Below are 25,717 nucleotides of genomic sequence, written 5' to 3'. Positions count from 1 at the left end.
TCCTCCCCATCCAGGTGACCCAGGACCACCTGGATTTCAAGGCCCCAAAGGAGCTCCGGGAGTCCCCGGAATCGGCCCCCCTGGAGCAATGGGCCCCCCCGGAGGACAGGGACCCCCAGGGTCATCAGGTAATACTGCGTTCTTCCAGAATGCCCCCTTTCCCTAACTCACAGTCTGTGGCTCAAAGGGGAAGAGGCAGCTCTTTTGTGGGTACAGCTCTATTTTGTGGATACAGGTTTGATGGCTCAGATGGTAAAGAATCCATCTATAAAGCCGAAGACCTAAGTTTGATCCCTGGGTCAGGAAAATCCCCTGGAGAAGGGATAAGGCAGCCCACTCCAGTATTCTTGCCTGGAGAACTCCATGGGCAGAGGAGCCTGGCGGGCTTCAGTCCATGGGGTCGCAGAGAGTTGGATAGGACTGAGCGCCTAACACACACACACACAGAGTCACGGATGCCATTTTCTTCCTCTCTCTGAACTTGGTTTATGGCCAGAGACACTTCCCCCGTATTGTATATTCAGTACCTTTTTTATTTAATTCAGAAGGATCGGCACCTCTGTCTGATCCTTCCACAGGAGGGGTAGTGAGTCATGGGGAACACACAGGAGTCCGCGTCTAGAAGCTGCTTCTGCCTTTATAACCAGCGTCAAGTGAGACAGTGGTGGTGGGCAGCAGAGGACAGCCAGGGAGAGCCACGCGGGGGACGCTGGGCTGAGTCTCACCACCGCAGAAGGGCTGGGGAGGAGCCTGCTGCCAATGCCCCGGCGGGCAGAGGGAGCTTGGTCTTGGGACAGGGCATGCCCAGCGGCGGCCCCACACACCACTGTCTGAGGACGGGGAGCAGCTCCATGGCCCCCGCCCTGATGAGGCCACAGCCACATGCCTTCTGCAGAAAGTCACGGGCGCACGGGGTTCAGGGCACCGCCGGACACCCCGCCAGTCCTGCTGACGCCCCTTCTCTTCCCCGTCTCAGGCCCCCCCGGAGTGAAAGGAGAGAAAGGCTTCCCCGGCTTCCCAGGCCTGGACATGCCGGGCCCCAAAGGAGACAAAGGGTCCCAGGGGCTCCCCGGCCTGACGGGGCAGTCTGGGCTGCCTGGCCTTCCTGGACAGCAGGGCACCCCCGGCCAGCCTGGCATTCCAGGTGAGCGACTGTGAGCTCCACCCACGTGGGCCTGGGGAGGTGCCTCCTGGCTCTTGTTCACGACTCTCGTTCGGCCTCTGCCACCAACATTCACGCTCCTTCTGTCCGGCCACAGGTCCCAAGGGAGAGATGGGAGTCATGGGGACTCCAGGGCAGCCCGGCTCGCCAGGGCCAGCGGGCGTGCCAGGATTGCCAGGTGCCAAAGGTAAGGAGCAGTGACTTCAGAAAAGCTTGTGTTGTGTATGTCTGGGCCCCAGTGCCTTGTGGGAAATTCTCTAATCGTTGTAGGTTGTAGTTCATCCCAGGAAACCTAGGAAAGAAGAAGGTCAAGCGAGGGGTCCAGAAGTCCCCCTCATGTAACTCATGATTCATGGGGATTACTGTGCCCTACCAAAAAGTCAAAGAGAAGACAGGTTTTGGGGTTTTCTTTGTTGGTACCGTTGAGTTTTGTTTTTTTAGAAATAGTGGAATCTTCAATCATGCAAGGTCAAAGGAACTGAGTCTTTAGAGTCAAAGTAGCAAACAGAGCAAGTTTACAAGTCTTAATTTTTATTTCCTATCATGACATTTAGTCCAAAATAATATTGTTTTTTTTTTAAACAAAATTGACTTTGAACCTTAGACATAAAAGTGGTGATTTGTGTAGTTGAATGGGACAGAGCTCCCCTCCCGTTACTTCATGTAGAGTTGAGGGGTCACTGTGACCAGGAGTCATGAAGGGATTTAGGAAGGAGAGAAAAATGTCATTTATTCAAATTGAGAGTTGAAGTCTCATGTGTTGGAAGTATCAGCAGATGATGAACTCTGGAAACGGCTTATTGCCCGTCTGCCTGGCGTCACTTGCTCTGGGTGAGGCGGACGCTGGCCCTTGAGCGCCGCTTTCGGAGAGGCTGCTGCTTCTTTGTTCCTTGTCCGTCAGTCGCTTCTACTGGCCAGAAAGAAGGCCGCGCTGGTCGCTGCCCGGGGCCCTCGGCCACGTGTCACGCGTGCCTCCTCTCTCTGCAGGGGACCACGGCTTCCCCGGCTCTTCGGGACCCAGGGGAGACCCTGGCTTCAAGGGCGACAAAGGCGACGTGGGGCTCCCCGGCAAGCCAGGCTCCATGGACAAGGTGGACATGGGCAGCATGAAGGGCGAGAAGGGAGACCAAGGCGAGAAAGGTGACGTCGGGGAGCCCCACCCGCGGGGCGGGGCGGGAGTGCAGGGGCGTTCAGTTCTTCCCGCACGCTGACGCACCAACCTGTGTTTCTGCCGCTTGCTTTAAGCAGACTTGCATCATCATTTTTTTTTTCCTGTGTTGTACAGGACAAACTGGTCCGACTGGTGATAAAGGATCCCGGGGAGACCCGGGAACCCCAGGTGTGCCGGGAAAGGATGGTCAGGCAGGACACCCCGGGCAGCCAGGTACAGTGGGAAGTCCAAGGTCGCCCGCACGGCAGGGGCTCGTGTGGGGATGAGTTCCCTGTCATTTTTCGCGGCTGTTGATCTGCTGGGTTTTTGTTTTTATGATCCCAGGACCTAAAGGTGACCCAGGTGTGAGCGGGGTCCCAGGTGCTCCGGGACTCCCTGGTCCCAAAGGACCCACTGGTGGAATGGGCCTACCGGGTACGTGGGGCTTCGGAAGGGGGCTTCGGAAAGGGGGGCGCCTGTGGCACCTGTCGGGCTGCTGGGGCGAGCCTTACGTGAGGCCCACTGCCTGAGGACATAATCCAGGGAGACGTGTCTTTTACACAGACTCACATCTTCGTGTGAGACCTCTTGCCTAGGGATGGTGGGCATTTGGCTGACCCTATGACCGTGGCTTAAAAAAACAGACAAAAGCCCTCCCAGTTTAACAAGATCAACATGGGTGGTAGGCTGTGGGCTTCCTCTAGGTGTGTCTATCTGGATCCATCGAAAAGGCGATGAATTCTCCACTCAGTTTTCTCAGCACCAGAGGCTCCTGCTCTCCTGACATTAGCTCAGAAGACTCTCCTGGGCCCTCTGCCCTAGTGCTGAGCTGGCTTCACACTTTGCCATTGGCATTTGCTGCAGTGGCAGCTGCCGCAGAGGAGACAGAGAGCTGAGAGCTGAGGGGCGCAAGCGGTCTGGCTCCCAAGGCTTCTCAGAATCTCCTGGGGCCACAAGCCAGGCCAGCAGGCCTGCTCACGGCTCCTCCCCAGGCCTGTGAGAGGCGCACTCTTTATTTAAGATATGAACGTCCAGCTGCTGGGGGCACCTATTTATAGATTAGTCTGACTGCCCACATCAGTCGTGGAAGCAGGCACACTTCTGTTCTCCATGACCTGCGTCACGCCCCCTCTGATTCATTTGGGTAGTGAAGTTTGACTGCAGAATAAAGGACGAGGAAGCCGCTTTATGCTGTTGGGAAAGTAGGCATGGGCTGAGCGGTTAGCATATTCCTTTCCCCTTTGTAATGTGACTGTCTTTAAAAAACAGGAAGGCTGTTTCCCAGCGTCCTTCTCCCAGGCGGGATGACTGGCCCCTGCCTGGACGACGCACAGCCCGAGAAAGGAGGGATGTGTGTTTTCCCGCCTCCTTCTCCACTGGCTGTTGAGGCGCGTTCTTATTTGTAATATTAGCACGGGCTAACCATACAACCTGCTTCCGTTGTGTGTGTTTCTAGGAATGCCAGGACCAAAAGGTGTGGCTGGCATCCCCGGCCCGCAGGGCGTTCCTGGCTTACCTGGAGACAAGGGGGCAAAAGGAGAGAAAGGGCAGGCGGGGCTGCCTGGCATTGGGATTCCAGGACGGCCCGGGGACAAGGTAACTGCGTCCCGCACGAAAGCCCCTCCCACCTGTTTCTGGAAGCCCCTCCCATCTGTCTCTGGAAGCCCCTCCCACCTATCACGTAGAAGCCCCTCCCACCCATTCCCGCAGAACCCTGTCCCACCTGTCTCCCTCCCTCACCAAAGGCTGCCAGGGAGTGTGTAGTAAGCAGTTCTGCACAGTGAATGAATCCTAACGGAACAGTCTCCCCGCCTCCCCCAGGGAGGACCCGAGACTTGCTGAGAGCTGGAGCAGCAAATTATCGTGGGGCGAAGTGAAGGAGGAACTAGAGAAGCGAAACAGGCAGCTGCTCTTTGCCGCTGGGTTTCTGGCTCCTCCTCGGTTTCCAGAGTGGGCTTCGATTCCCTCTTTAGAAATCCAGAAGTGGAGTTCCGCCAGGCAGGAGTTGTTGCGCCCGCGTGTATACAGGCGGTCGTCCCTGCACCCATGTGTATACAGGCGGTCATCCCCGCGCCCGCGTGTATACAGGCGGTCGTCCCTGCGCCCACGTGTATACAGGAGGCGCCTCCAGACCCGTGTCTGGGGCAGATACAGCATTAATGGGCCCAATCTCCACCCACAGGGAGACCAGGGCTTAGCAGGATTTCCCGGAAGCCCCGGCGAGAAGGGAGAGAAAGGAAGCACTGGGATCCCAGGGATGCCCGGGTCCCCGGGCCCCAAAGGCTCCCCAGGAAGTGTTGGCTATCCGGGTAAGTGGGCCAGCCTCCTCCCGAGTTCGGGGTCCGGGGGTGGAAAGAGAAGGTCTCGGTCACGGGAACTGGGTGTTCCGCTCTTTCTTAGGAAGCCCTGGGTTGCCTGGAGAGAAAGGTGACAAAGGCCTCCCGGGACTGGATGGCATTCCTGGCATCAAAGGAGAAGCAGGTAGAAACCACATTTCAGGATACGTGGGGGCCTGTGGAGGGAGGTCACGGGGCGTCAGGCTGGGTGACCTCTGGATGACCTGTGGGGTCACACCTCCTCCTCCAGTTGAATAGACTGCGTCTGGGGGCGCTTCCAGGGTCTTCCAAGGTCTTCACACCACTTAGACTGGAACTGGTTTTAGAAACAAGTTTTCCTAGTTGGCATGATTGATGGATACGCTTTGTCTCCGCTCACTCCAGCTTTTGGGGGTCAGCACCCAGTGATCCCTTCTGAAGGGGATTCAGGAGCAACTTCCGGGAAGCCGGGCCTGCTCGGGGAGTGGGAACGGCCCCTCAGAAGCATGTTGGGAACGGTGGTGCATTTTCTACACAGACCAGGGTGCTGACCAGTCTGACCGTTCTCTTTGAGGTCTTCCTGGGAAGCCTGGCCCCACGGGTCCAGCCGGCCAGAAAGGGGAGCCCGGCAGCGATGGAATCCCAGGGTCGGTGGGAGAGAAGGGCGAGTCAGGTACGTTGCGCGTCCGTTCCCTCTCAGAGTGAGGCTGTGCCCTGGAGCGCACGTCTCCCAGAGCTTCCCGTTGCTCGCTGAGTGACCGGGGCCCCGTGTAAGGTGGCACCTGCGTTCCATCCTTGCGTGTATGGGATGGTGACGTGGATGCCTGGGCAGGGTGGGATGAGAAGGGGAGGGGCAGTGCTCGTTTATTCCACAGGTGCTTCTGGGCACCTGCCCTTGAAATGGCCTGAGCTCTTGTGGTGAGTGAAAGAGACACACGCAGAAAGCCCAGACCATTGCTTTCTCTGCCTGGCCTTCCTCCCTTTAGACAGATGGTCCTGGGAATAGTTGCTGTCCCCTGAATCTGCTCCTCTCCCTGATGGGGACATGGCCACTTGGGCAAAAAGTGCAAGCTGTGAGCTCCAGTGATGACAATCACACATGTAATAATATGCGTGTATATATTGAGTTAATAGTCATGTAGGTTGAGTTACATCTTATGGAAAAACCCAAATGAAATTTTGGCCAACCCAGTAGCAAGAGGGTAACACTTAACGTGAAACAGGTGACCCCAGGTCATGGGGATGGAGCGAGGGCAGCAGAGCTGGGAATGGGTGGCCAGAGGCTCCCTGACTGCTGGCACTGGCCTCTTTGTACAGTTCGTGTTTTCATTCTATGAGCCTTATGTTTGTATTATGTACGTTCATTTTCCTATAAAAATAATTCATTAAAAGCGCCACCACAGCTACTTCCCTCCTTTGGATCTTGCCTCACACGCTTAATGCACATTGGTGGGCTCCCTGCTGTCTGCTGGCCCACCTGGCTCTCTGCACCACCTTTGAGAGTAGCTGTTAGTTGAATGGTCATCTGAGAAAAGCTGATTTGTGAGTCTCCAGACAATAATGGGAGATTAGTACCCATTTGTACAAGTTGTTTCTACTAAATGCTGTAGTGGTTCTGAGCTCAGAGGTACTTGGGGAAACGTACCACATTACTTTATCCAGTCCAGGGTATCTTAGAACAACTGTAGGAATGTAATTTTACCTGCAAATACAGTGAAGTGACTTCTTTGTGTTCTAGCAAATAGTGCATGGTTTTGGCACAAAGAGTGGACGTTTCTTTGTGCTGCTTCTGCAGCTCGGCTGCTTTAGGAGAGGTAAGCCTGGCTTCTCGCCTTTATCTTGTAGGTCTACCTGGAAGAGGATTCCCAGGGTTTCCAGGGAGCAAAGGAGACAAAGGTAACACATTTGCTAAATCTGTTCTTCCTTTTCAGCGAACCGCTGGCTCACACAGCGCCCTCAGAGCAGGGCAGGCAGATCCAGGGAAGCCCTTGGACTTAGGGTGGCGATAGATTAGGGTCTGGGACAGGAGAGCGGACGCCTTGCGCTGGTGTGTGACAAGCCCCCGTGTGCTGTGCAGGGTCTTGGATTCACAGCCTCGTGACGTGGGCGCATGTGGGAGGGACCCCAAGGAGGGCCCTGATCCTTCTAGATGGTGACCCTGTTTCCTTCCTTTCTGCCTTTTCCTTACTAACCTTAAGACGGTCCTAGAATTTTGTCATTTTTTGACGAGTTTGGTGTAATAGGTTTAAGACTAAACATGCAGTTTTTTTCCTACAAGTTCTGACTTAGAAATTTTTAAAAAACAACAGCTTTATTGAGGTGTCACTGGCGTGTAATAAACTGCATACATTTAAAAGTGTACAGTTTGATAGATCTTGATACATGTGTACACATCCATGTAAATAACAGCACGTCCAAGATGTGAGCACGTCGCCGCCCCGAAGTTCCCCAGGCTGCCTTGCCAGCCCCCTCCTGTCCCTTCCTGCCCCCTCCACCCCACTCCACCCCAGGTAGCCGTGGGTCTGCTTTCTGGCACTGTCGATTAGCTTGTACTAGCTAGAATTTTACACAGATGGAGTCCTGCAGCGTGTGCGCTTCAGCCTGACTTCTTGAGCTCGGCATAACGAGCCTGAGAGTCACCGGGGCCATAGTTCCACTACTGTGTCCGTCGTTCACTCCTTCTTCTGAGTCGAGCTCCTTGGGGTGGATGTGACACCGTTTGCTTCTTCATTCGCCTATGGATGGAACAAGCCCCTAATTTCGGCAGTGCCATACCTTGCAGGCTTGTCTCCACATGTGTGCAAGTCCCTTTGCCGTAGAACACGTGCTTTAAAGAGCATAAGGGATGAGGGCAGGTTCCTGGCACCCTCAGCTTTCCTTTTCCAGGTGGCTGTGGCGGGAGTCTGGACCATTGTTCAGTAGAGAGGAGGGAGAAGGGCCCCCAGCTCTGGTTTCCTCCTGGGCCTTCTGGAGGCGCCTCCCTCCCCCATGGCGCACTGGGCTCCTCTTCCTGCATTTTACCACCGTCTCAACTGTCTTTACTGTTCAGGTTCAAAGGGCGATGTGGGCTTCCCAGGATTAGCCGGGAGCCCAGGAATTCCTGGATCCAAAGGAGAACAAGGATTCATGGGTCCCCCGGGACCACAGGGACAGCCGGGATTGCCAGGGACCCCAGGCCACGCGGTAGAGGGGCCCAAAGGAGACCGCGGCCCGCAAGGACAACCCGGCCTGCCAGGTAAGGACATTTAACGAGCTCAGCTGGGGCCGAAAGAGGCACAAAAGTACGCAGGTGTAACACGAATAATCAGAGTCTTGAATGAGCTTCTGTGAGAAGCTGGCAGCTTTTTTTACCCCTTGAAACTGCGGAAGACTCTGGGCCGCTGTCGCTTGGGCCTCTGTTGTTGGTGCTTTTCTTGTGTCCTTTCTGTCAAGGAACGTGGTATGCACGACAGGTAACTAGGGGGAGGGAGACAGGACATCACGGAAAGGACAGGTGGTTTAAAACCAGCGTGACCTGTGGCCCCCTGAGCAGGGCGGCTGTGCTGCGGCTCGGCCCCCCCGAGCACAGGGCCCACGGGACACCTGAGTCTGAGACGGGTGTTTGTCACAGCGGTTACTGCCTGCCGAGAGTCCTCCCTCCAGGACCTGCCTGGATGTCTTCAGGGCTCGAGATTTGCTGTGAACAGTCGGGGGCATCTGGGTGGCAGTGCCAAGCACACTCTAGTGACACTTGCACCTCAGCCCTCCCTCCAGCCTCAAGTGTGTGTCTGCTGTGTCTCCCGCCAGGGCGTCCGGGGCCCATGGGGCCTCCAGGCCTCCCCGGGCTCGAGGGGCTGAAAGGTGAAAGGGGGAACCCAGGCTGGCCGGGCACTCCGGGAGCTCCAGGGCCCAAGGGAGACCCAGGATTCCAGGGCATGCCGGTGAGTTGTCCGTGGTCAGGTCCTGTTTTTGAAAAGGATCAAAAGATAATACTTGTGTGTGTGTGTGTGGTGTATCCACATGTGTGACATGTATGTTATACTCCCAGAGCTTCTCCAAATCAGTCCCTTCTCTCTGGCAAGCAGTCATGGCAGGCAGCTGTTACAACAGTTCTTACAATCTAGTTTTACACGAACCCTCAGAAGTGAAATGTTGTAATGCTGGAAATCATGGTTCAATGCCTGGCTTAAAACCCTGTGCATAAACGATGCAAAAAGGAGCCTCAGGGCATAGCAATACGCACTCAGTGTCCGTGTGTCCACACGTGCGTTGTGTGTGTGTTGCTGTTCGGTTGCCAAGTCGTGTCTGATTGTGCGACCCTGTGGGCTGCAGGCTCCTCTGTCCTTCCCTGCTCCCAGAGTTCGCTCAGATTCATGTCCATTGAGTCCGTGATGCCATCCAACCACTTCATCCTCTGCCACCCTCTTGCCTTCAACCTTTCCCAGCACTGGGGTCTTTTCCAATGAGTCAGCTCTTTGCATCAGGTGGCCAAAGTTTTGGAGCTTCAACTTCAGCTTCAATTCTTCCAATGAATATTGAGTCCTGATTTCCTTTAGGATGGACTGGTTTAATCTCCTTGCTGACCAAGGGACTCTCAAGAGTCTTGTCCAGCACCACGATTTGACAGCATCCATTTCCTGGCTCTCTTCATGGTCCAGTTCTCACATCCATACATGACTACTGGATTATATGTATACATATGTACAAATACTTGTTCACGTCATTTTAGTTACCTTGTTAAAATAAAGTAAAGCAAATAAATACATGTAAGAAGCAATACAACTTCTTATGTATTGTGAAAGGAACAACTATGTTGAAATATGTAGAAATTAAGATAATATTTTTAAAATATAAGAACATCACTATATTGTAAAGGAAAATAATCCTTCTTTAGTTTTTTAATGTTTCTTTTCCCATATTTAAAAGCTCTTTTAAGACAAGATATGAAGTCAGTTCTAAAGAAAAATCACTGTGGTTGAGTGTTGGGAGGAAGGTTTTCCAGGAAGGTTCTTTGGTGTTGAGATGTTGCCACGACAGATGTTTAGGGAGTTTCGACTCTGTTCATGGCATTGTCTTGTGTGTGGGACAGTGGGACGTCAGATTTATACCTGCTCCTGGAAGTGACCACATAGATGGATGAGCAGAAGGGACAGAGTGAATGAATGAACGCTGCCATTCCAGCCTCCTGATTTAAGCACGCACAGAGGTTTTATCACTCTTTCTACATCTTTAAGAAACCAGTGAGGCCCTATTTGTTCACAAAGCCACTTTCAGAGCACAGAGGGGCTGTCCTGGCTTCCCCACTGCTGCCTGCTCGAGAGACTTGGGCCCCTTGAGCGGTTCCTGACTGATGCTCTCTCGTGTGTCTAGGGCATCGGCGGCTCTCCAGGAATCACAGGAGCCAAGGGTGATGTGGGACCTCCAGGAGTTCCAGGGTTTCACGGTAAGACATAAGGAGGTGCTGCTTGAAGACGCGTTTCCCTGCCTCTAGGGCCCCAGCCCTGGCGCTTCCTGCCGAGAGACTGGCACGGCTAGTATGAGACTCTGTCCTCTTCGCATTTAAACGCCCTTTCTGGATGGCAGCCCCATTCGTAGACTCTCATGCTTGGCTGTATAAAGACGTTCTGATTTCCTTCTTAAGAACCAGTGGATCACTGGCTCCTCGATGAGAAATCATGGGGGATTTGGGCCATTCATTAATTTTTTAATGTTTTAGGCAAATGTTTATGGGGTGCCTACCCGCTTCCAGGCAATGTGGTTTTAACTGAGAAACCAGGTACATGTGAATGGAAGGTGAATAAAATAAGTGCTCAACTTGCAGGCGTCTTGCAGTCTAACTGGGGACACGTGGGAACCGGATCGTTACCAAAAGCAGAGTTGCGTGTCCCTCCACTGGTTGTGACTGTTTTAGGGTTTGCTGCATGTTTGGAAAAATGTGACTTCTGGGGTTTCAGAGAGGAGAGTTTCCTCAAAAGTTTTACATCGCTGACTACAAGGAATGCTCTTTTCTTCCAGGAGCGTAAACTGGAAGCGTGTTCACTCTGTGTGTGTCTGTGCATGTGTGCGCGTGTAATGTATGCATGTGTGTTTGTAGGTGTGCATATGTATATGCAGGTACACGTGAGCATGTGTGTAAATGTTTGTGTGTATATGTATCTACTGGGTTGGCTAAAAGTTCATTCAGGTTTTTATAAGGTCTTATAGAATAAACCTGAATGAGCCTCTTGGCCAACCCAGTGCTTGCGTGTGTTCACATACACGCACACGGATATCTTTTGGAATTCTGTGCAGACGATGTTCTACTTTCCTCCAGGTCAGAAAGGCGCCCCCGGCCTGCAGGGAGTCAAAGGTGACCAAGGAGATCAAGGCTTCCCAGGAACTAAAGGTGAGGGGTGTGGTCGAGAGGAAACAGCGCCCGAGAATGCTCAGGCCGCTCCTCGGGGTTGTTGCCGTGTGTGGCTAGTCTAGTTGACGTTTCCACCAGCCATCTGTCCCAAAAGCCAGGTTGGTTCCATCTGTGTGTGAGGTCGATCCAGCACAGAGGGGATGAGGGGCTCAAGATTCACAGACTGTCACAGGCTCTGAGGGCAGATGGAAATCAGCTGTGAAAACTTGGAGTGAAACCCGGCTTGCACGAGCAGGCTGGACCCTCTGTGGGTGGGCGGCACGGAGCTCTTTATAGAAAAGCCCCTCCCTGGCTTCTCCATGGGGAGCGGGACGTGCCAAGTGGCTCCAGAGATGTAGCTGGTCTCGGAAGGAGATGATCTCCATCCTGCCCTGGACTCCGTGGCCCAGAGCTCATTTCTAGGGCTGCATTTCGTTTTGAAGACCGTGTCTTGATAGAGGGAGTTAGTAACCATAATGCACTGAGACGTGGATGATTAGGGGGAAAAGTAAACAGAGAAATGTGTGAGGAGTGAGAGAGGGAGAGAGGGGAGGCTGTGGAAGACCTGAAACGCCTCACGATTGCTCCGTGTATTTCAGGACCCATTCAGGCAGCAGGAGGGTTATGTTCAGTTCAGTTCAGTCGCTCAGTCATGTCTGACTCTGCGACCCCCTGGTCTGCAGCACACCAGGCTTCCCTGTCCATCACCAGCTCATGGACTTTGCTCAAACTCATGTCCATCAAGTCGGTGATGCCATCCAACCATCTCATCCTCTGTCATCCCCTGCTCCCCCCGCCTTTGATCTTTCCCCGCATCCGTGAACAGTATGAAGAGGATTACATTCGGTCATCATTAAAAAATTAAGACCAGTGGCTCTGGTGTGCAGTCAGGCGGGTTTCAGGAAAAAAGATGAGAGCAAACATCCTAATTCCACGTGTCGGGCTCCCCAGGTGGGAGGCGAGGCCCTCGGAGGGTTGAGCTTCACCACAGGGAGAGTCTGTCGGAGCATCCAGAGTGGAGCGGACAGTTGACACTGGTGACCTGAGTCTCTTCCAGTCCCCAAGAGGCAGGATTTTAGGTTAGATAATAGACATGAGCAGATCCCGGTGTCTTGTGAGCACCTGGTGACCTGTGTATTTGATCGGGATTCTCCTTTTGAGAAGCACTGCTTCTGGTTGGGTTTCACGTCAGACGCCGTTTCTGCCTCGAGTGTTGACAGTGAGATTGACCAGCGGCCGCCTTGATTCCCACAGGTCTTCCCGGCCCCCCGGGCCCCCCAGGTCCATTCAGCATCATCAAGGGGGAACCAGGGCTCCCTGGGCCCGAGGGCCCCGCGGGTCTGAAAGGGCTTCAGGGACCTCCAGGCCCGAAAGGACAGCAAGGTAAGAATAAGTTGGCTGGGCAATCAGGGGGCATGGGGTCAGGAGGGGCTGACGTGGGCGGGCTTCCCTCTTCACCCACATGTCTCAGGTCAGTCTCTGGGGTGGTGACTGTGAAAACCTGTATTTGAAGATGACTTTCTTATCTTCCCTTAATGTATATCAAAACCACGTGCAGTTTTCAAAGGGGCCGAGAAAGGCCAGAAGGTCTTCCCTGGTGGCTCAGTGGTAAAGAACCTGCCTGCCAACGCAGGAGACGCGGGTTCAATCCCTGGGTTGGGAAGTTCCCCTGGAGGAGGGAAAATGGCACCCCACTCCAGTGTTCTTGCCTGGGAAATCCCATGGACAGAGGAGCCTGGTGGGCTGTAGTCCATGGGGTCTCAAGAGTCAGACGTGACTGGGTGACCGACCACACGTGCACACGTGGAAAAAGACCAGAATGAAACAGGGAAAAGGCAAGGGGAACGTACAGCTCAGCACTGCTGTGCTCACTTAGATCAGCGTGGGCGAAGGCTGGGGAGAAGCGCCTCTCCGGCCGTGAGGTGGGGGCGGCAGGGAGCAGTGGCCTAGAATCACGGGAATTGGTGCTCTCCGTGGTGGCCCAGAGGCTCTGCCCAACCAGTCAGGATCTGTGCAAATCCTTAAGATTCCAGATACTGCAACCTAGACGCTTTCTGCTTCTTGGAGCTAAACAGTCCCCACTTTAAAAGCTACTGCAGAGGGGCGGGAATGGAAAAATAAAGAAGAAGGATAATATTTAGAGTAGCAAGTAAGCATCACGGAAATTCCAGGTTCAGTGCCCCTAGAATGCAGTGTGTGCGTGCAAACAGAAGAACCACCCCATCAATAAGTCTGATGCTTGAACGTTATCTGAGGCACCAGAATAAGGCCGAGGGGGAAACACTTGAGAAAATGAAAATGCATCGAATCTCCCCAAGCCCCCACATGCCTGCCTTTCCCCAAACTGCCTGCCGAACAGTGACAACAGAAGCAGGGAGAAGCCGGGGAGAACCCTGAGCTCCGTGCAGGGGTCGGTCCGGCCGTGGCCCCTGCGGCCTGCGCATCGCTCTTCGGGCTTTTGGAGAAAGTTTCCCGCTTGCGGTCCCAGGCCCTGTGCTGGCATCTGCGGAGGCCAGAGAAGACATTTCAAAGGGGGAGGAGGAGGTACAGCCCGTGGATGGCTCTCCACGAGCAGATCCTGACCCCTCTCTCCTCTCGCTCAGGTGTGACGGGATCCGTGGGCTTGCCCGGGCCCCCAGGTGAGCCCGGCTTTGACGGCGCCCCAGGCCAGAAAGGAGAGACGGGGCCCTTCGGCCCTCCCGGTAGGTGCGCTGTGTCCTCCCAGCTTCGCTGCCCCTTTGCTGCGTCTTCTGGTTCGAAGCCTCAGGTCCGGGCACGCGAAAACCTGCAGAACGCGTTTCTGGAAAGACTTCCAGAGGAGTCTGTTTCTTAGGAGAAACAGAATCTCACAGCGGGGCTGCGAGTTGTCATCATTCTTTTCTGGGTCGGGAGACTGTTGGTCACAGCTCGGTGTTTCCCCGATGTGGACATGACTGAGAGAAGGCCGGTAGACGGCCCTGTGAGGTTTCATAAGGGTCTGTGGCTCAAACTCGCCATTGCAGCAGCGGGCAAGGGGGAGCAGATAATGACGCCGTGTTGGCCAGAAGGCTGCTGGCTGCTCCTGGTTCAAGTTGAGCTGCTTCCCAAGAGGTGGGAACTCAGAGGTCCCATCATGGCTGAGAAGCCAGAGGCCGAAGGTGCCGCTGAATGCTCAGAGGGCCCAGCCCAGCAGGAGGCCCTGGGACAGACTTGCGGCCATGTGGTCACCCCTGGAGATGGGAGGACACTCTGCAAGGAGCTTCCTTCCTGCCCTGTTTCTGCAGGCGGCCTGGGGCCACTGAGGCTGGGACGCTACCTTCAGAGGAGGTTGTCAATAATTGTATGATAATCCTCGCCCACAGGAGCCCCCAGTGCTGAAAGAATACAGATCACGCCATTTATTCCTGTATCGATGATTTCATGTATTTCATTTATTCACTGAACTGAGCTCTTTGAGTGTCTCTTTGCCCCAAGCACGGTGCTTTTAACCTGTCCGGCGGTGGGATGCAGAGAGGAGCGGCCGAGGCTGCAGATCGGAGGCGGTGGCTGTCGGTGGCCGCGCCATCTCGCCCGTGCGTAACTAAGGAAGCGGCTTCTCTTCCGTCTTGCAGGTCCACGTGGCTTCCCGGGTCCGCCCGGCCCTGACGGGCTGCCGGGATCCATGGGTCCCCCGGGCACCCCATCAGTCGATCATGGCTTCCTTGTGACCCGGCACAGTCAGACAACAGACGACCCCCAGTGCCCTCCTGGGACCAAAATCCTCTACCACGGCTACTCTTTGCTCTACGTGCAAGGCAACGAGCGGGCGCACGGCCAGGACTTGGGTGAGGCCCCTGAGATGTGTGTGTTCCTTCTGAGTTGCGTCTCCGGTGCTGGGTGGTGCTGGGCTGTGTTCCTCTCCGGTCCTGTGGTCCGAGGTGTTGCCAAGACCTAGCTAAGGGGAAGAGCCCTGTTTCCCTCCATCCTTACCAAAGGCCACCATATTACTAACGGGGAGCCAGGCAATCGTAAAGGCTGACTCTCCAAAAAAGTTTAATAGAACTTTTGACCTCTTCCTTAAGTGATCAGATGGGATTAAGATTTCTGGAGTAAGCGCACAACAGTTTGCATTCATTGTTGTAAAACAGAGCAGCTTTACTGTTGCTCTTTTTAAAAACGTCCACGTTTTCTTGGCCAAAATTCCTTTGCTAATCTCTGTCCTGTAAGTTTAGGTGGACAGAGAGGATCATGTGTTTGCCATCATTTTCTTAGTCTCCTCCGGATCTGCTCCTCCAAATTATATTTTAATGTTGTGCGCCTACCTCTAACTTTCACGGAGGTTGGGAACATGTAGAAAGACAGCTCTGCATTTTGTCAGAAACGTTGTCCAGTGAGTTACTGGGCTGTTGTAGAGGGAGCTGCACATTAAATTCCTTCTGGAGTTCAGTCCAGGAAAAGGTTTCTCTCTCTTGATGAACCACTTTGTTTCCATTCAGCAAAACGTCCTGCTAATTAAAAGCTAATGGGGTTTTAAATTAATGCTCGTTTCCAATCATACTAGTGTGTTTATTTCGCTGTGTTTCTTCCTCCTTTCTGTAACTTCACACGTCTTTATTTCCGTCTTCACGCGTGTGAAGGATAGATGTCTGTTTTAATTTCAAGCGTGTTCGTTTCCATCTTCACGCGTGTGGAGGGCGTCTGGTTTCCGTCTTCACACGTGTGGAGGGCGTCTGTCGTCTGTGCTTGCTGGCGCTCGCCGTCTGGCCCGGGCAGGCTGTCAGTGGTAATCCGAGGCCCTCTCCCCGTGCAGGCACGGCGGGCAGCTGTCTGCGGAAGTTCAGTACCATGCCCTTCCTCTTCTGTAACATCAACAATGTCTGCAACTTCGCATCCCGCAACGACTACTCGTACTGGCTGTCCACCCCGGAGCCCATGCCCATGTCCATGGCTCCCATCACGGGGGAGAACATCCGGCCCTTCATCAGCAGGTGAGTCCAGCCCGTCGGAGCAGACACACGACTGAGGGAGAAAGGCCACTCGTCCTCAGGGCGGAGGTTATTTTGTGTTTTTCCGTTTTCCTCCCAAACATTCAATTCATTGCCATTCTGTTTACTGATTGTGATACCTGAGCTCTGTGATAGAAATCATCCATGCAAAGGATTGGATGTAAAAGTCAGTTATCCTCTTAAAAGTTGTAGTGCAAACCCTGGGTGAGATAGAACACATATCTTGTGTGACTCGCTGGGGTGACCACCTTCCCTGCCACGAGCGAGCAGTGTCTCTGGAATTCCCGCAAACATGGGAGCATCTTCACTGCTTTTTTCTTTCTTAAGATATATATTTTTGGAATCACTCCCTACCCCCATGAAATTTAAAAATAATTTTTTATTTTTGATCGTAGTAAAATACACATAACATAAAATTTACCATCTTAACCATTTTAAAGTGTGCAGTTCAATGGCACTTAATGTAGGAACTTAACTATGGGTGTGAGGGAGTCCTCAAGAAACTGTAACACCTCGGACATAGAGTCCGTCTGTGCTTTATGTGTAAGAAGATTATACTGATGTACTGTGTCCATCACATGTGTATGTCCTAAGAATTTTCTTATTCTCCTCCACTCCACCAGTTTTTGCGCCCTGAAGGTAATACTCTCCCCACTGAGAATGCGTATGTTTGAGTGACTTCCCAAATTAAGTGCTTGCCACACTAATTAATGTCTGGGGTATGTTTTCAAGTCCCCAAGAATCTGCCTGGTAGGAAATAAAATGGGAAATTGAAATTATTATGACCGAAAAGTACACAGTCGTCTTATCTTTGCTTCTTTCCTTCTAATTAAAAAGTTGCTTCCTTAGCTGCACTCAGAGGTAATAGAACAGAGGCAAATGTATGAATTTGTTTCACTGAGAAGCTAGTCTTCTACAGAGAAGATAACAGAGGATAAAAAGAATGACAAGGCGGGCCAAGTTTGCCTTAGCAGAGTGAGAAGGAGACAGAACACAAGCGTTTCTGTGTTTCTTTTAGGGAAATAGCAGCTTCTGAACAGGAGGAAGGATGTAACGGTGCCGGCTGAGGGGTGTCTGCAGTCGGAAGTTGGGGCTGGGTGCGTGCTGACCGCCTGGTCCCCAGATGGTCACTGCGGGCTTCGAGGGGGCCGGCCAGTTATAGGGTCTGAGGCTCCATCATGTGGAAGGCTGGTCCAGATCTGTCTTCTTAAAAGAACCTACCGTGTGGACCCGGAGCAGAAAGGCTGGGAGAGTCCTATTAGAAAAGTCAGGTTTTTTAAGGCCTTACATCCAACCACTTTATTTTGAGCTGTAAGAAAACTCACCTCCTGGACATTAAAATGGGAGCTTCCTGGGAGGCCCCTCTGCAAACACAGATGTCCTTCTGCGTATCGGGGTGCCTGTGGGCTGTTCTGTGTCGAGACTTTTCTTGCTCAGACCGTGACAGGCGCATGAGAACGAGAACTAACTGCCTTTGTGTTTCTGTTTAGCTTTCCATGGACGACAGGTAGATCGTGATTTTCGTTTCCTATTTACCGTCTTGGCAAACTTGACATTGACCTTGATTTGGCTGGGACACGGGGGCTCTGGGATGAGTCAGGATGCTCCAGAAACCGGCCCAGGAGTAGAGTAGGTCTGGGACCCGCTCTTCCCTGGGGACCCATCACCACGAGCTGTTTAAATGCCCCTAGTAGGTCTGGGACCCGCTCTTCCCTGGGGACCCATCACCACGAGCTGTTTAAATGCCCCATTGCAGGGTTTGCGCAGCTCCTTGTTAGCTAACCCACAGACTCTGAGCTGGAAGAGACCTCAGAAGTCACATCCTCTAAGTCACGGCTCTGAAAGCACGTGTATCTACCTCCCCTTTGGTCATCGTGCCACCTGTTCCTCCCGGGCACCCAGCTCCCGTGGTCACTTTGACTTGGTGGTTTCTGACGACCTCTCAAAACTCACAGGTTCTTTCCAAGGCCTTTCCTTTGGGGACGCCCTAAAGCTTAATTTCAGAAAGAATTAACGACACAAAATCCTCCCTTTCCAGCAGAAAGAGCAGCAAGCTTTCTGCTGTCACCCGGACACAAGCTTCTAAGCACTTTCTGACTTTCTGCAGACGCGAGGCATCCATAGCTGTGGATGGTTTAATTGCCCTAGAGCACAGACCACTGGTCTGAGAGCCGGAGCTGAGCTCCGATTCTGCCTTATACACCAACTCTGGTCTCAGGCTCTCATGAATAACATGGAGAAGGAGACTCATGAATTTCAAGGGACGACACAGCTCATTAGACCTGCGACTCTGTCCCGGAACACCCATCTGACAGGGTTGAGACCGCGTCTCTGCAGCAGCCTGAACCTGCCAGCCCAGCAGAGGCTGACATGAGTCCCTTTCCTGCATGCTGTCCGCTCCCGGGCCCGGCAGGCAGATGGTGGCAGATGTGAAAGGCCAATTTCAGTAGCTGTTGTTTAATCGAGCCCTTTAATCCATCTGCATTTGTGTGAATAAAATAGAAGTAGCACAACACACACGAGACTCTCACATCCGGGGAAAACCAAGCACTCGTTCCGGCCTGTTCCCACGTCGCATCTATTTTCGTGCAAATGTTCCAGCCCAGCTAGGTGTATTATTAACATCATTTGCAGTCATTTATCAGCACTGTTGGCTCTGTGCTCATTCTGTGACTTGAATGTGGTCACTGCTATTGTTTACTTATTTAACAAACCGTGAGTGCACCCTCAGAGGGTGTCTTAGCAGAGTAGGTGCCAGGCAGAACATTCTGGGTCCAGCCCCGGGCAGGTCTCCTCACTGGTCTGTTGGCTCCAGGTCTGGACGGTCCCTGGAAGGAGGCGCACGTGGGCTGCTGGCCCCAGGCTCATTGTTTTTCTTAGTTACTGTAATTCAGCAGATGTTCTTCCATTGAAGATGATTCAGGGCTTAAAGCACCGTGTTCCAGAAGCACTGGCCCTTGAACGGCACCATCTCCTTTTTCTTGAGCATTCCGTGTGTTTGCTGAGGTCCGTGCTCATTGCTGAAACGCCGGAGCATGCTGTGGTTCGCAAAGGAGACACAGACGTCTCCTGCAGCCCCAGCTCCCCCGGGGGAGACGGGCCCTGTTACAACCTGGCTCCGGGTTGCCTTCCCCTTATAACAGAGCAGATGGGGAAATGACAAGTGTTGAGTGTGGCTCGGAGTTTAATATTTGAACACCAAGGCAACTCTATCAAATCAGTGAGAAGCCCTGGGCCTCAGAGTCCAAGCAGGGCACCTGCTCCGTTTGATGAGATGTCACTGGACTGGAAAGACCGAGTGCAGAGCTGGAGAGCGGGTGCCGGGGAGGGGTGGGGGGTGGGCTCCTCGCGCTGAGCTGAGGGTCTTGGCTCCGGTTCTTCGCAGGTGTGCTGTGTGTGAGGCTCCAGCCATGGTGATGGCCGTGCACAGCCAGACCATCCAGATCCCGCAGTGCCCCACCGGCTGGTCCTCGCTCTGGATCGGCTACTCCTTTGTGATGGTGAGTGTTTGGAGCAGCTCCGTGTTCCCCCAAAGAGACGCCCATGACCTCCCCATCTCTCCTACCTGGCTACTGTCCTCACTGCTGGGACGCCCTGCGAAGCGTCCCCAGGAGCCTGGCCCCCTCTGCCGGGAGGGGACACTGTGGGGGGGGCGATGTCCAGCGCCAGCCCAGAGCTCTCCTCTTCCTTGGAGAGGCTGTTCTGGGATGACCGGATGAGACGCTGAGTTGGAGCCTCCCTGGGGGAAGCAGGGAGGGGGGTCCCATTGAGGGGGTTCCCATCTCAGCTTTGCCTGAGAGGTGTGATCATGGTCAGATCTGGAACGTTCTGGGACCCTGGGGTCCTTGTCTGGGAATCCAGGGCGTTAGCTCTGTCCTCACATGTCCCTTCTGGCTCTCAATCCAGAGTCCGCTTTGGTTGTGTCTGAAGTAGCCGTCCTGGAGAGGCTGTCACACCAGACACTTGTATGTCATTCACTTCATGTTTTCATTTCTGAGGACCCTGCGTCAACCCATTTGAACAAACAGTTACCATAGTGGTTTTATTTCCTCTTTTTCTCTTAGTTTTTCCTTTTCAAAGAAAAAAACGGATCATTTTTCTTAACCTTATAAAAGCACATGTAACATCTAACATAGCAAATAAAGGATCTTCGTGATCCTGTATCAGTTTGGGTAGAAAGTCTGAGGCTACTTCAGTTGGTCCCAGCATCCTTTGCACGGCCTGGCTGCCATCGCAGGCCCCGAGTTAGAAGAGGTTTCCGTGTTCTGCAGAGAGAAGAGTCAGGACGGCGTTTGTTTCAGGGCTGATGAACCGGACTGGTCATCTCCCATCCCGGCCGGCAGCTGGTTCCTGGCGCTGGGGGCACGTGGCCTGAGGCCACGGGGAGGTGTGGGTGCCCGTGTGTGACCGCAGGAGGCAGAAGGGGCGGCTCTGCAGGGAGGAGCACCCGATGCCCGCTGACTCACAGTCCCGTCTCCCCGCAGCACACCAGCGCCGGGGCTGAAGGCTCTGGCCAAGCCCTCGCCTCCCCCGGCTCGTGTCTGGAGGAGTTCAGAAGCGCCCCCTTCATCGAGTGCCACGGCCGCGGAACTTGCAATTACTACGCGAACGCTTACAGCTTTTGGCTTGCCACGATAGAGCGGAGCGAGATGTTCAAGTGAGTGGCTCCGGCCCCTCCCCCTCGGTGGCTTTTCTTTGCGGTCAGTTGTGATCCGTACGCGTCACCAGTGCGGAGCCGCAGAGACGGTTCTGCAGCAGTCCTTACGGACAGTTCTTCTCCCACATGTAAGAACGAATCCGTGAGTCTGTTCTATGGGGGCGGATAACCGAGACCACGCTCAAGGTGGAGCTTAGGTGACAGGCTTCATTCCTTCATTGCTGAAGAACCACGAAAGAGGAAAGGTCGTTTTCCAAAGCAAATCCACGGCAGCAGCATTAAGACAGCTCAAATCTTCAGACAGAGCATGTTAGACACAGTACCTTTGACCAGCAGGCAGAGTGCGAATAACCTTGGTTTTCATGGTGTCTATAAGGCTGAACTGGGCGTGTGTGTTGAGTCGTCAGTGACTGTTTTTTAGGCCTGCACGGAGGAAAATTAATTTCAGCATAAATTGCAGCCAAAATAGATAGGGAGGGACTTGATAGGAGGGAGGGATTCACCTTTTAAAACAACGGTCTCAAGTGGCCGCTGACCTCGAGTTAGTCTGGAACGGGGCCCGGTTTGTACTGGACGAGAACACATAAAGAGGCGTCTCTGCTGCATTTAGTACCTGCAGGAGCTGACGCAGGGCGCCGAGGGGTCTGAACAATTACTTACTGTTCTTTCCTCCAAATAAGGACGTCTCAGCCTTGGAGATAAGTGATTCTGTCTTTACCTTTTCGGACAGCATTCTGTTCAGCTGGTAAAGAATCCGCCTGCGATGCAGGAGACCTGGGTTCAATCCCTGGGTGGGAAGATCCCCTGGAGAAGGAAAAGGCTACCCACTCCAGTGTTCTGGCCTAGAGAATTCCATGGGCAGAGGAGCCTGGCGGGTCACAGAGTTGGACACACCTCAGCGAGTCTGCACACATATCCTATTATATGGCCACTTTAATTTTCAAAAGATTTGATGAGTACATGTTTTAGGTCAGACTTCACGTTTCAACCGTCAAAGGACAGAATTCCTAGGATCAGGAAGCATTTGGAACAGTTCCCCTCTCTTTGGCCTCCAGTGAGACCCACCAGCATGAACATCTTTGCAAAGTTATGAAAGTATTTTGAGGCCTGGCTGATTTTCCCAGATTTGCTGCTCGTCTTGTCATTCAGTGATGATTTAACGGGCTTCCCTGGAGGCTCAGCTGATAAAGACCTGCCTGCAATGTGGGAGACCTGGGTTCGATCCCTGAGTCGGGAAGATCCCCTGGAGAAGGGAAAGGCTACCCACTCAAGTATTCTGGCCTGGAAAATTCCGTGGACTGTATAGTCTGTGGGGTTGCAAAGAATTGGACGTGCCCTTAGGATCTGTGTGTGTGAAGAGAAGACTATTTTCTTAGTCTGGGGGCGTTTATAATCGAGTTGAGAAAGCAGAAGTTTGATGCTGGCGTTCGAGGAGGCTGGGGCTGAGGGCGGGGCGGGGTAGGGGGGTGGTCCGTGGTGGGCGGTGGCTGAGACTTCGGGCTCAGACCGACCTGGGTGACTCTGGGCGAGCTCTCACCCCCTGGGGACGGGATTCCGATGGTAACTCGCGGGCGTTGCCGGGGCCGCGGGATGTGCCCAGCGCCGTCCCGCCTGGAGGCCAGGCGGAGGCGGGGTCCCGGGGATCCCCGACGGCCGGCTCGAGCCTCGCAGTGACCCGGCCCCTGTGCTGCGTTGCAGGAAGCCCACGCCGTCCACGCTGAAGGCCGGGGAGCTGCGCACGCACGTCAGCCGGTGCCAGGTGTGCATGCGGAGGACATAACGGAGCCGGCCCGCAGCTGCGTCACGAATGGTGCTACTCCCTCTTCCCCCTCCTCCTCCTCCTAACAGCAACGAGCTCTAGAAACATAGCCCGTGTACCTCACTGTCCATACGAAAACCATAAGGTGCCTGATAGGAACCTGCCAGACTAACACACCCTGCTTCGTTGGCCTCTGCTGCTGAAGGAGAACCAAGTCCACGCCGAGCTGCCTGTAGAGAAGCCCCCGGGCGCTCCCGATGCAATAAAGAGCATGTCTGTCCTGAGTCCGCTGCACTCCTGTGTGACGTGAGACCCACCAGAAAACCAAAGGGTGCTAGGAGGGGGGCGGCCTTCCATTCTGGGGGCAGCCCCTTGGCGTCCCGGCGTCCTGACAGATCCGTTCCACCCCCAGATGGATGGTCTGTTGAGGTCACTGTCGAGCTGTCTCAGAATTCAGGTTCCCTCGGTCTGTCCAAGTACTGGCCGCGTGGAGCCGATGGCCGGGCCCTCCCGGTGGAAGGATGGGCCGGCAGCCCTGTCTTCCGACAGCCCCCTCCCTCCAAAGAAAAATGTCAGTCTTTCTGCTCCGTGTGGTACTATGCAGCTGCTCTTGCAGAAATCACGGATTTCCTGTGGAATAAAGGTGGTCCCCAAGTAGGCAGAAAGGAGATATATATATATTTTAGTAATTTATATAGATGTCAGCAATTAGGCAGGTCAAGCTGTAGTTTCATTTCCACTGTTAAAATAAAGCTTACATAGTTTCTTTAAAAGCCTGTGTTGTCCTTTAACAGAGGTTTTTTAAACACTAGGGTGTCGAATGTGAAACACCAGTTTTCATTGTTCACCTCGAAACCAAAAGTTGTGTGTTGCCAAAGCCAAACCCAGGTTCACGGACGTGGTGTCTGTTACAGGGAGACGTGTCCTTTGAGTTTCTTGTTTTCTTCTGTATGAGATATCTTCAGGGTTTTAAACACTAATCACAAACTGAATGACTTGACTTCAAAAGCAACAGCCTTGAAAGGCCTTCATCTTAAGAGCATCCGCGTTCTGCGGCCTGGTGTGAGAAGCAGCTCTGTCCAAGCAGAATATCGGTGTCGTTGCCTGTAGGCACATTCAGGCGCTCCCTTGGTTCTCGAGAGCTGTGTTCAGACTTCAGCAGGGGAGCGAATGGATGGCAGGGGGGCAGACCACTGTGCCTGAAATGACATTTCACTCCAAAACGCTTTTAAGACTACTAAGGCCTTCTGTGTAATTCCTTTAAATGTGTATTTCTTAAAAATTCAAATTTGTAATAAAACTATTTGTATAAAAATTAAGCTTTTATTAATTTGTTGCTAGTTTTCCACAGAAACCTCAAAGGAAAGTTTACTGCAGGAGCCACTAATAAATTTGTAAGCTTTGCACACCTTAGACCATATCTATTTTGTAGTTCTTCCTAATGAGTCACAGACTGGGTATCATTTACAGAAATTACTACAAAGAAAAACAAGTATGGTCTTCTTCATCCCTCCTCCCTTCTCTCCCATCTGTCCATCTAGGCAGCCATCCTCCCCCACCTGTCCTTCCATCCATCCTCCCATCCACCCACCCATCAATCCATCATCCTTCCATCCATCCACCCACCCGCCTGTCCATCCATCCATCCATCCATCCATCCTCCCATCCTTCCATCCATCCATCACCCACCCATCCATCCATCCATCCTCCCATCCTTTCATCCATCCACCCGCCCATCCATCCATCCATCCTCCCATCCATCCACCCCCCCACCCATCCTTCCATCCATCCTCCCATCCACCCACCCATCAATCCATCCTCCCACCCACCCGTCCATCCATCTATCCACCCATCCACCCACCCATCCTTCCATCCATCCATCACCCACCCACCCATCCATCCATCACCCACCCACCCATCCATCCATCTACCCACTCATCCTTCCATCCATCCTCCCATCAATGCACCCATCCTTCCATCCATCCACCCACCCGCCCATCCATCCATCCATCTACCCACTCATCCTTCCATCCATCCTCTCATCAGCCCACCAATTCTTCCACCCATCTTTCCATCCATCCATCTATCCATCCTCCCACTCATCCTTCCATCCATCCATCACCCACCCATCCATCCATCCATCCATCCTCCCATCCTTCCATCCATCCATCCATCCATCCATCCTCCCATCCTTCCATCCATCCATCCACTCACTCACCCATCTATGCATCTACCCACTCATCCTTCCATCCATCACCCACCCACCCATCCATCCATCTACCCACTCATCCTTCCATCCATCCTCCCATCAATGCACCCATCCTTCCACCCACCCACCCACCCATCCTTCCATCCATCCACCCACCCGCCCATCCATCCATCCATCCTCCCATCCTTCCATCCATCCACCCACCCACCCATCCTTCCATCCATCCATCTACCCACTCATCCTTCCAGCCATCCTCCCATCTACCCACTCATCCTTCCAGCCATCCTCCCATCCGCCCACCCATCCTTCCAGCAATCAGCTCACCAGTTCGTCCACCCATCTATCCATCCATCCATCTATCCATACTCCCACCCATCCTTCCATCCATCCACCCCGTCCATTCATCTCTCCATCTGCCCATCCACCCTTCCATTCACCCACTTCATCATTCAATTACTGTGTGTCTCCTGTTTACCAGATACCAGGTTAAGTACAGGATAAATGAAAGTGAATAATATGAAGCCCTTAAGAAATGTTCTATTAAAAAGCAAATCACTGTGGAAGGAACCTGTCACTTGTCAAGAGTGTGAAATGAGGTTATAGATCTGAAAACTATAGTCTCACAACAGCTGGGAGTCGCATTGAGAGCTGGGTTACAATTGAGGATCATGAGAGTTGCCCTGAAGGGGTCTCCGTGAGGGATGAGAGGGAGTGAGAAACGCATGCACTGAGTGGTGGGCCCCGTTCACACCCCGTCCAGGCTGCAGGCGAGGCGGGGGGTGGCGTCATGGTGCACAGACCCCCCCCCCCCCCTCCGGGAGAGCGCGAGGGCCCTTGCCTCTCTCTCCACGTCTTCCTGTCACTCCTTGTTCTGAATCATCCTGAGGACACATCTGTGCTGGGCCTCCTTTTGACTCACACGAGAACTTTCCCTAAGCTCAATTCACACGATGCAAACAAAGCATTTAGTTGGATTAGACCTGGGATGATTGCTCTGTGGTATTAAAAGGTGTCCCCGGGGTCCCTTTCGAGCACATGGGTTTGTGTGAAAGTCACGCTCCAGCCTCTCGTCCTCTTCAGCTTCCAGATTTAAGATGCTTGCAGGCCGTGCCGTAGCGCTTTCTCCTTTCCACCACT

The 25,717-nt window shown here is 53.3% G+C and overlaps 2 protein-coding genes across 3 annotated transcripts in view; both read left to right on the top strand.

Annotated features, from left to right (window-relative positions):
* The window catches only part of COL4A1 (collagen type IV alpha 1 chain), a 132,839-nt gene extending 109,153 nt beyond the window's left edge, over positions 1–23,686 (top strand). For both annotated transcript variants that reach the window (XM_086330560.1, XM_086330561.1), the window contains exons 31-52: positions 15–128; positions 977–1,144; positions 1,260–1,349; positions 2,150–2,302; positions 2,448–2,546; positions 2,658–2,747; positions 3,769–3,908; positions 4,495–4,621; positions 4,713–4,793; positions 5,202–5,300; positions 6,473–6,523; positions 7,677–7,862; positions 8,414–8,547; positions 9,977–10,049; positions 10,920–10,991; positions 12,246–12,374; positions 13,595–13,693; positions 14,582–14,794; positions 15,760–15,937; positions 19,341–19,455; positions 20,440–20,612; positions 22,311–23,686. In XM_086330560.1, coding sequence (XP_086186686.1) covers positions 15–128; positions 977–1,144; positions 1,260–1,349; positions 2,150–2,302; positions 2,448–2,546; positions 2,658–2,747; positions 3,769–3,908; positions 4,495–4,621; positions 4,713–4,793; positions 5,202–5,300; positions 6,473–6,523; positions 7,677–7,862; positions 8,414–8,547; positions 9,977–10,049; positions 10,920–10,991; positions 12,246–12,374; positions 13,595–13,693; positions 14,582–14,794; positions 15,760–15,937; positions 19,341–19,455; positions 20,440–20,612; positions 22,311–22,392 — 2,666 coding nt within the window. In that variant the 3' untranslated portion in view covers positions 22,393–23,686. The remainder of the gene's footprint in view (positions 1–14; positions 129–976; positions 1,145–1,259; positions 1,350–2,149; positions 2,303–2,447; positions 2,547–2,657; positions 2,748–3,768; positions 3,909–4,494; positions 4,622–4,712; positions 4,794–5,201; positions 5,301–6,472; positions 6,524–7,676; positions 7,863–8,413; positions 8,548–9,976; positions 10,050–10,919; positions 10,992–12,245; positions 12,375–13,594; positions 13,694–14,581; positions 14,795–15,759; positions 15,938–19,340; positions 19,456–20,439; positions 20,613–22,310) is intronic.
* Positions 23,687–25,146, top strand: LOC147362073 (uncharacterized). The gene is given in 2 exon segments (XM_086330562.1): positions 23,687–24,334; positions 24,337–25,146. Coding segments are annotated over 2 exon segments (1,281 nt in total). The 5' UTR covers positions 23,687–23,812; the 3' UTR covers positions 25,096–25,146.
* Positions 25,147–25,717: the final 571 nt, after the last annotated feature.

This window comes from Bos grunniens, chromosome 12 (genome assembly GCF_055505025.1).
Source record: "Bos grunniens cultivar Pamir isolate PY7600 chromosome 12, Bosgru_T2T1.0, whole genome shotgun sequence".
NCBI classification, from domain to species: Eukaryota; Metazoa; Chordata; class Mammalia; order Artiodactyla; family Bovidae; genus Bos; species Bos grunniens.
The sequence above is the reverse complement of the archived record's forward strand: the minus strand, read 5'-3'. Positions and strand labels throughout refer to the sequence as shown.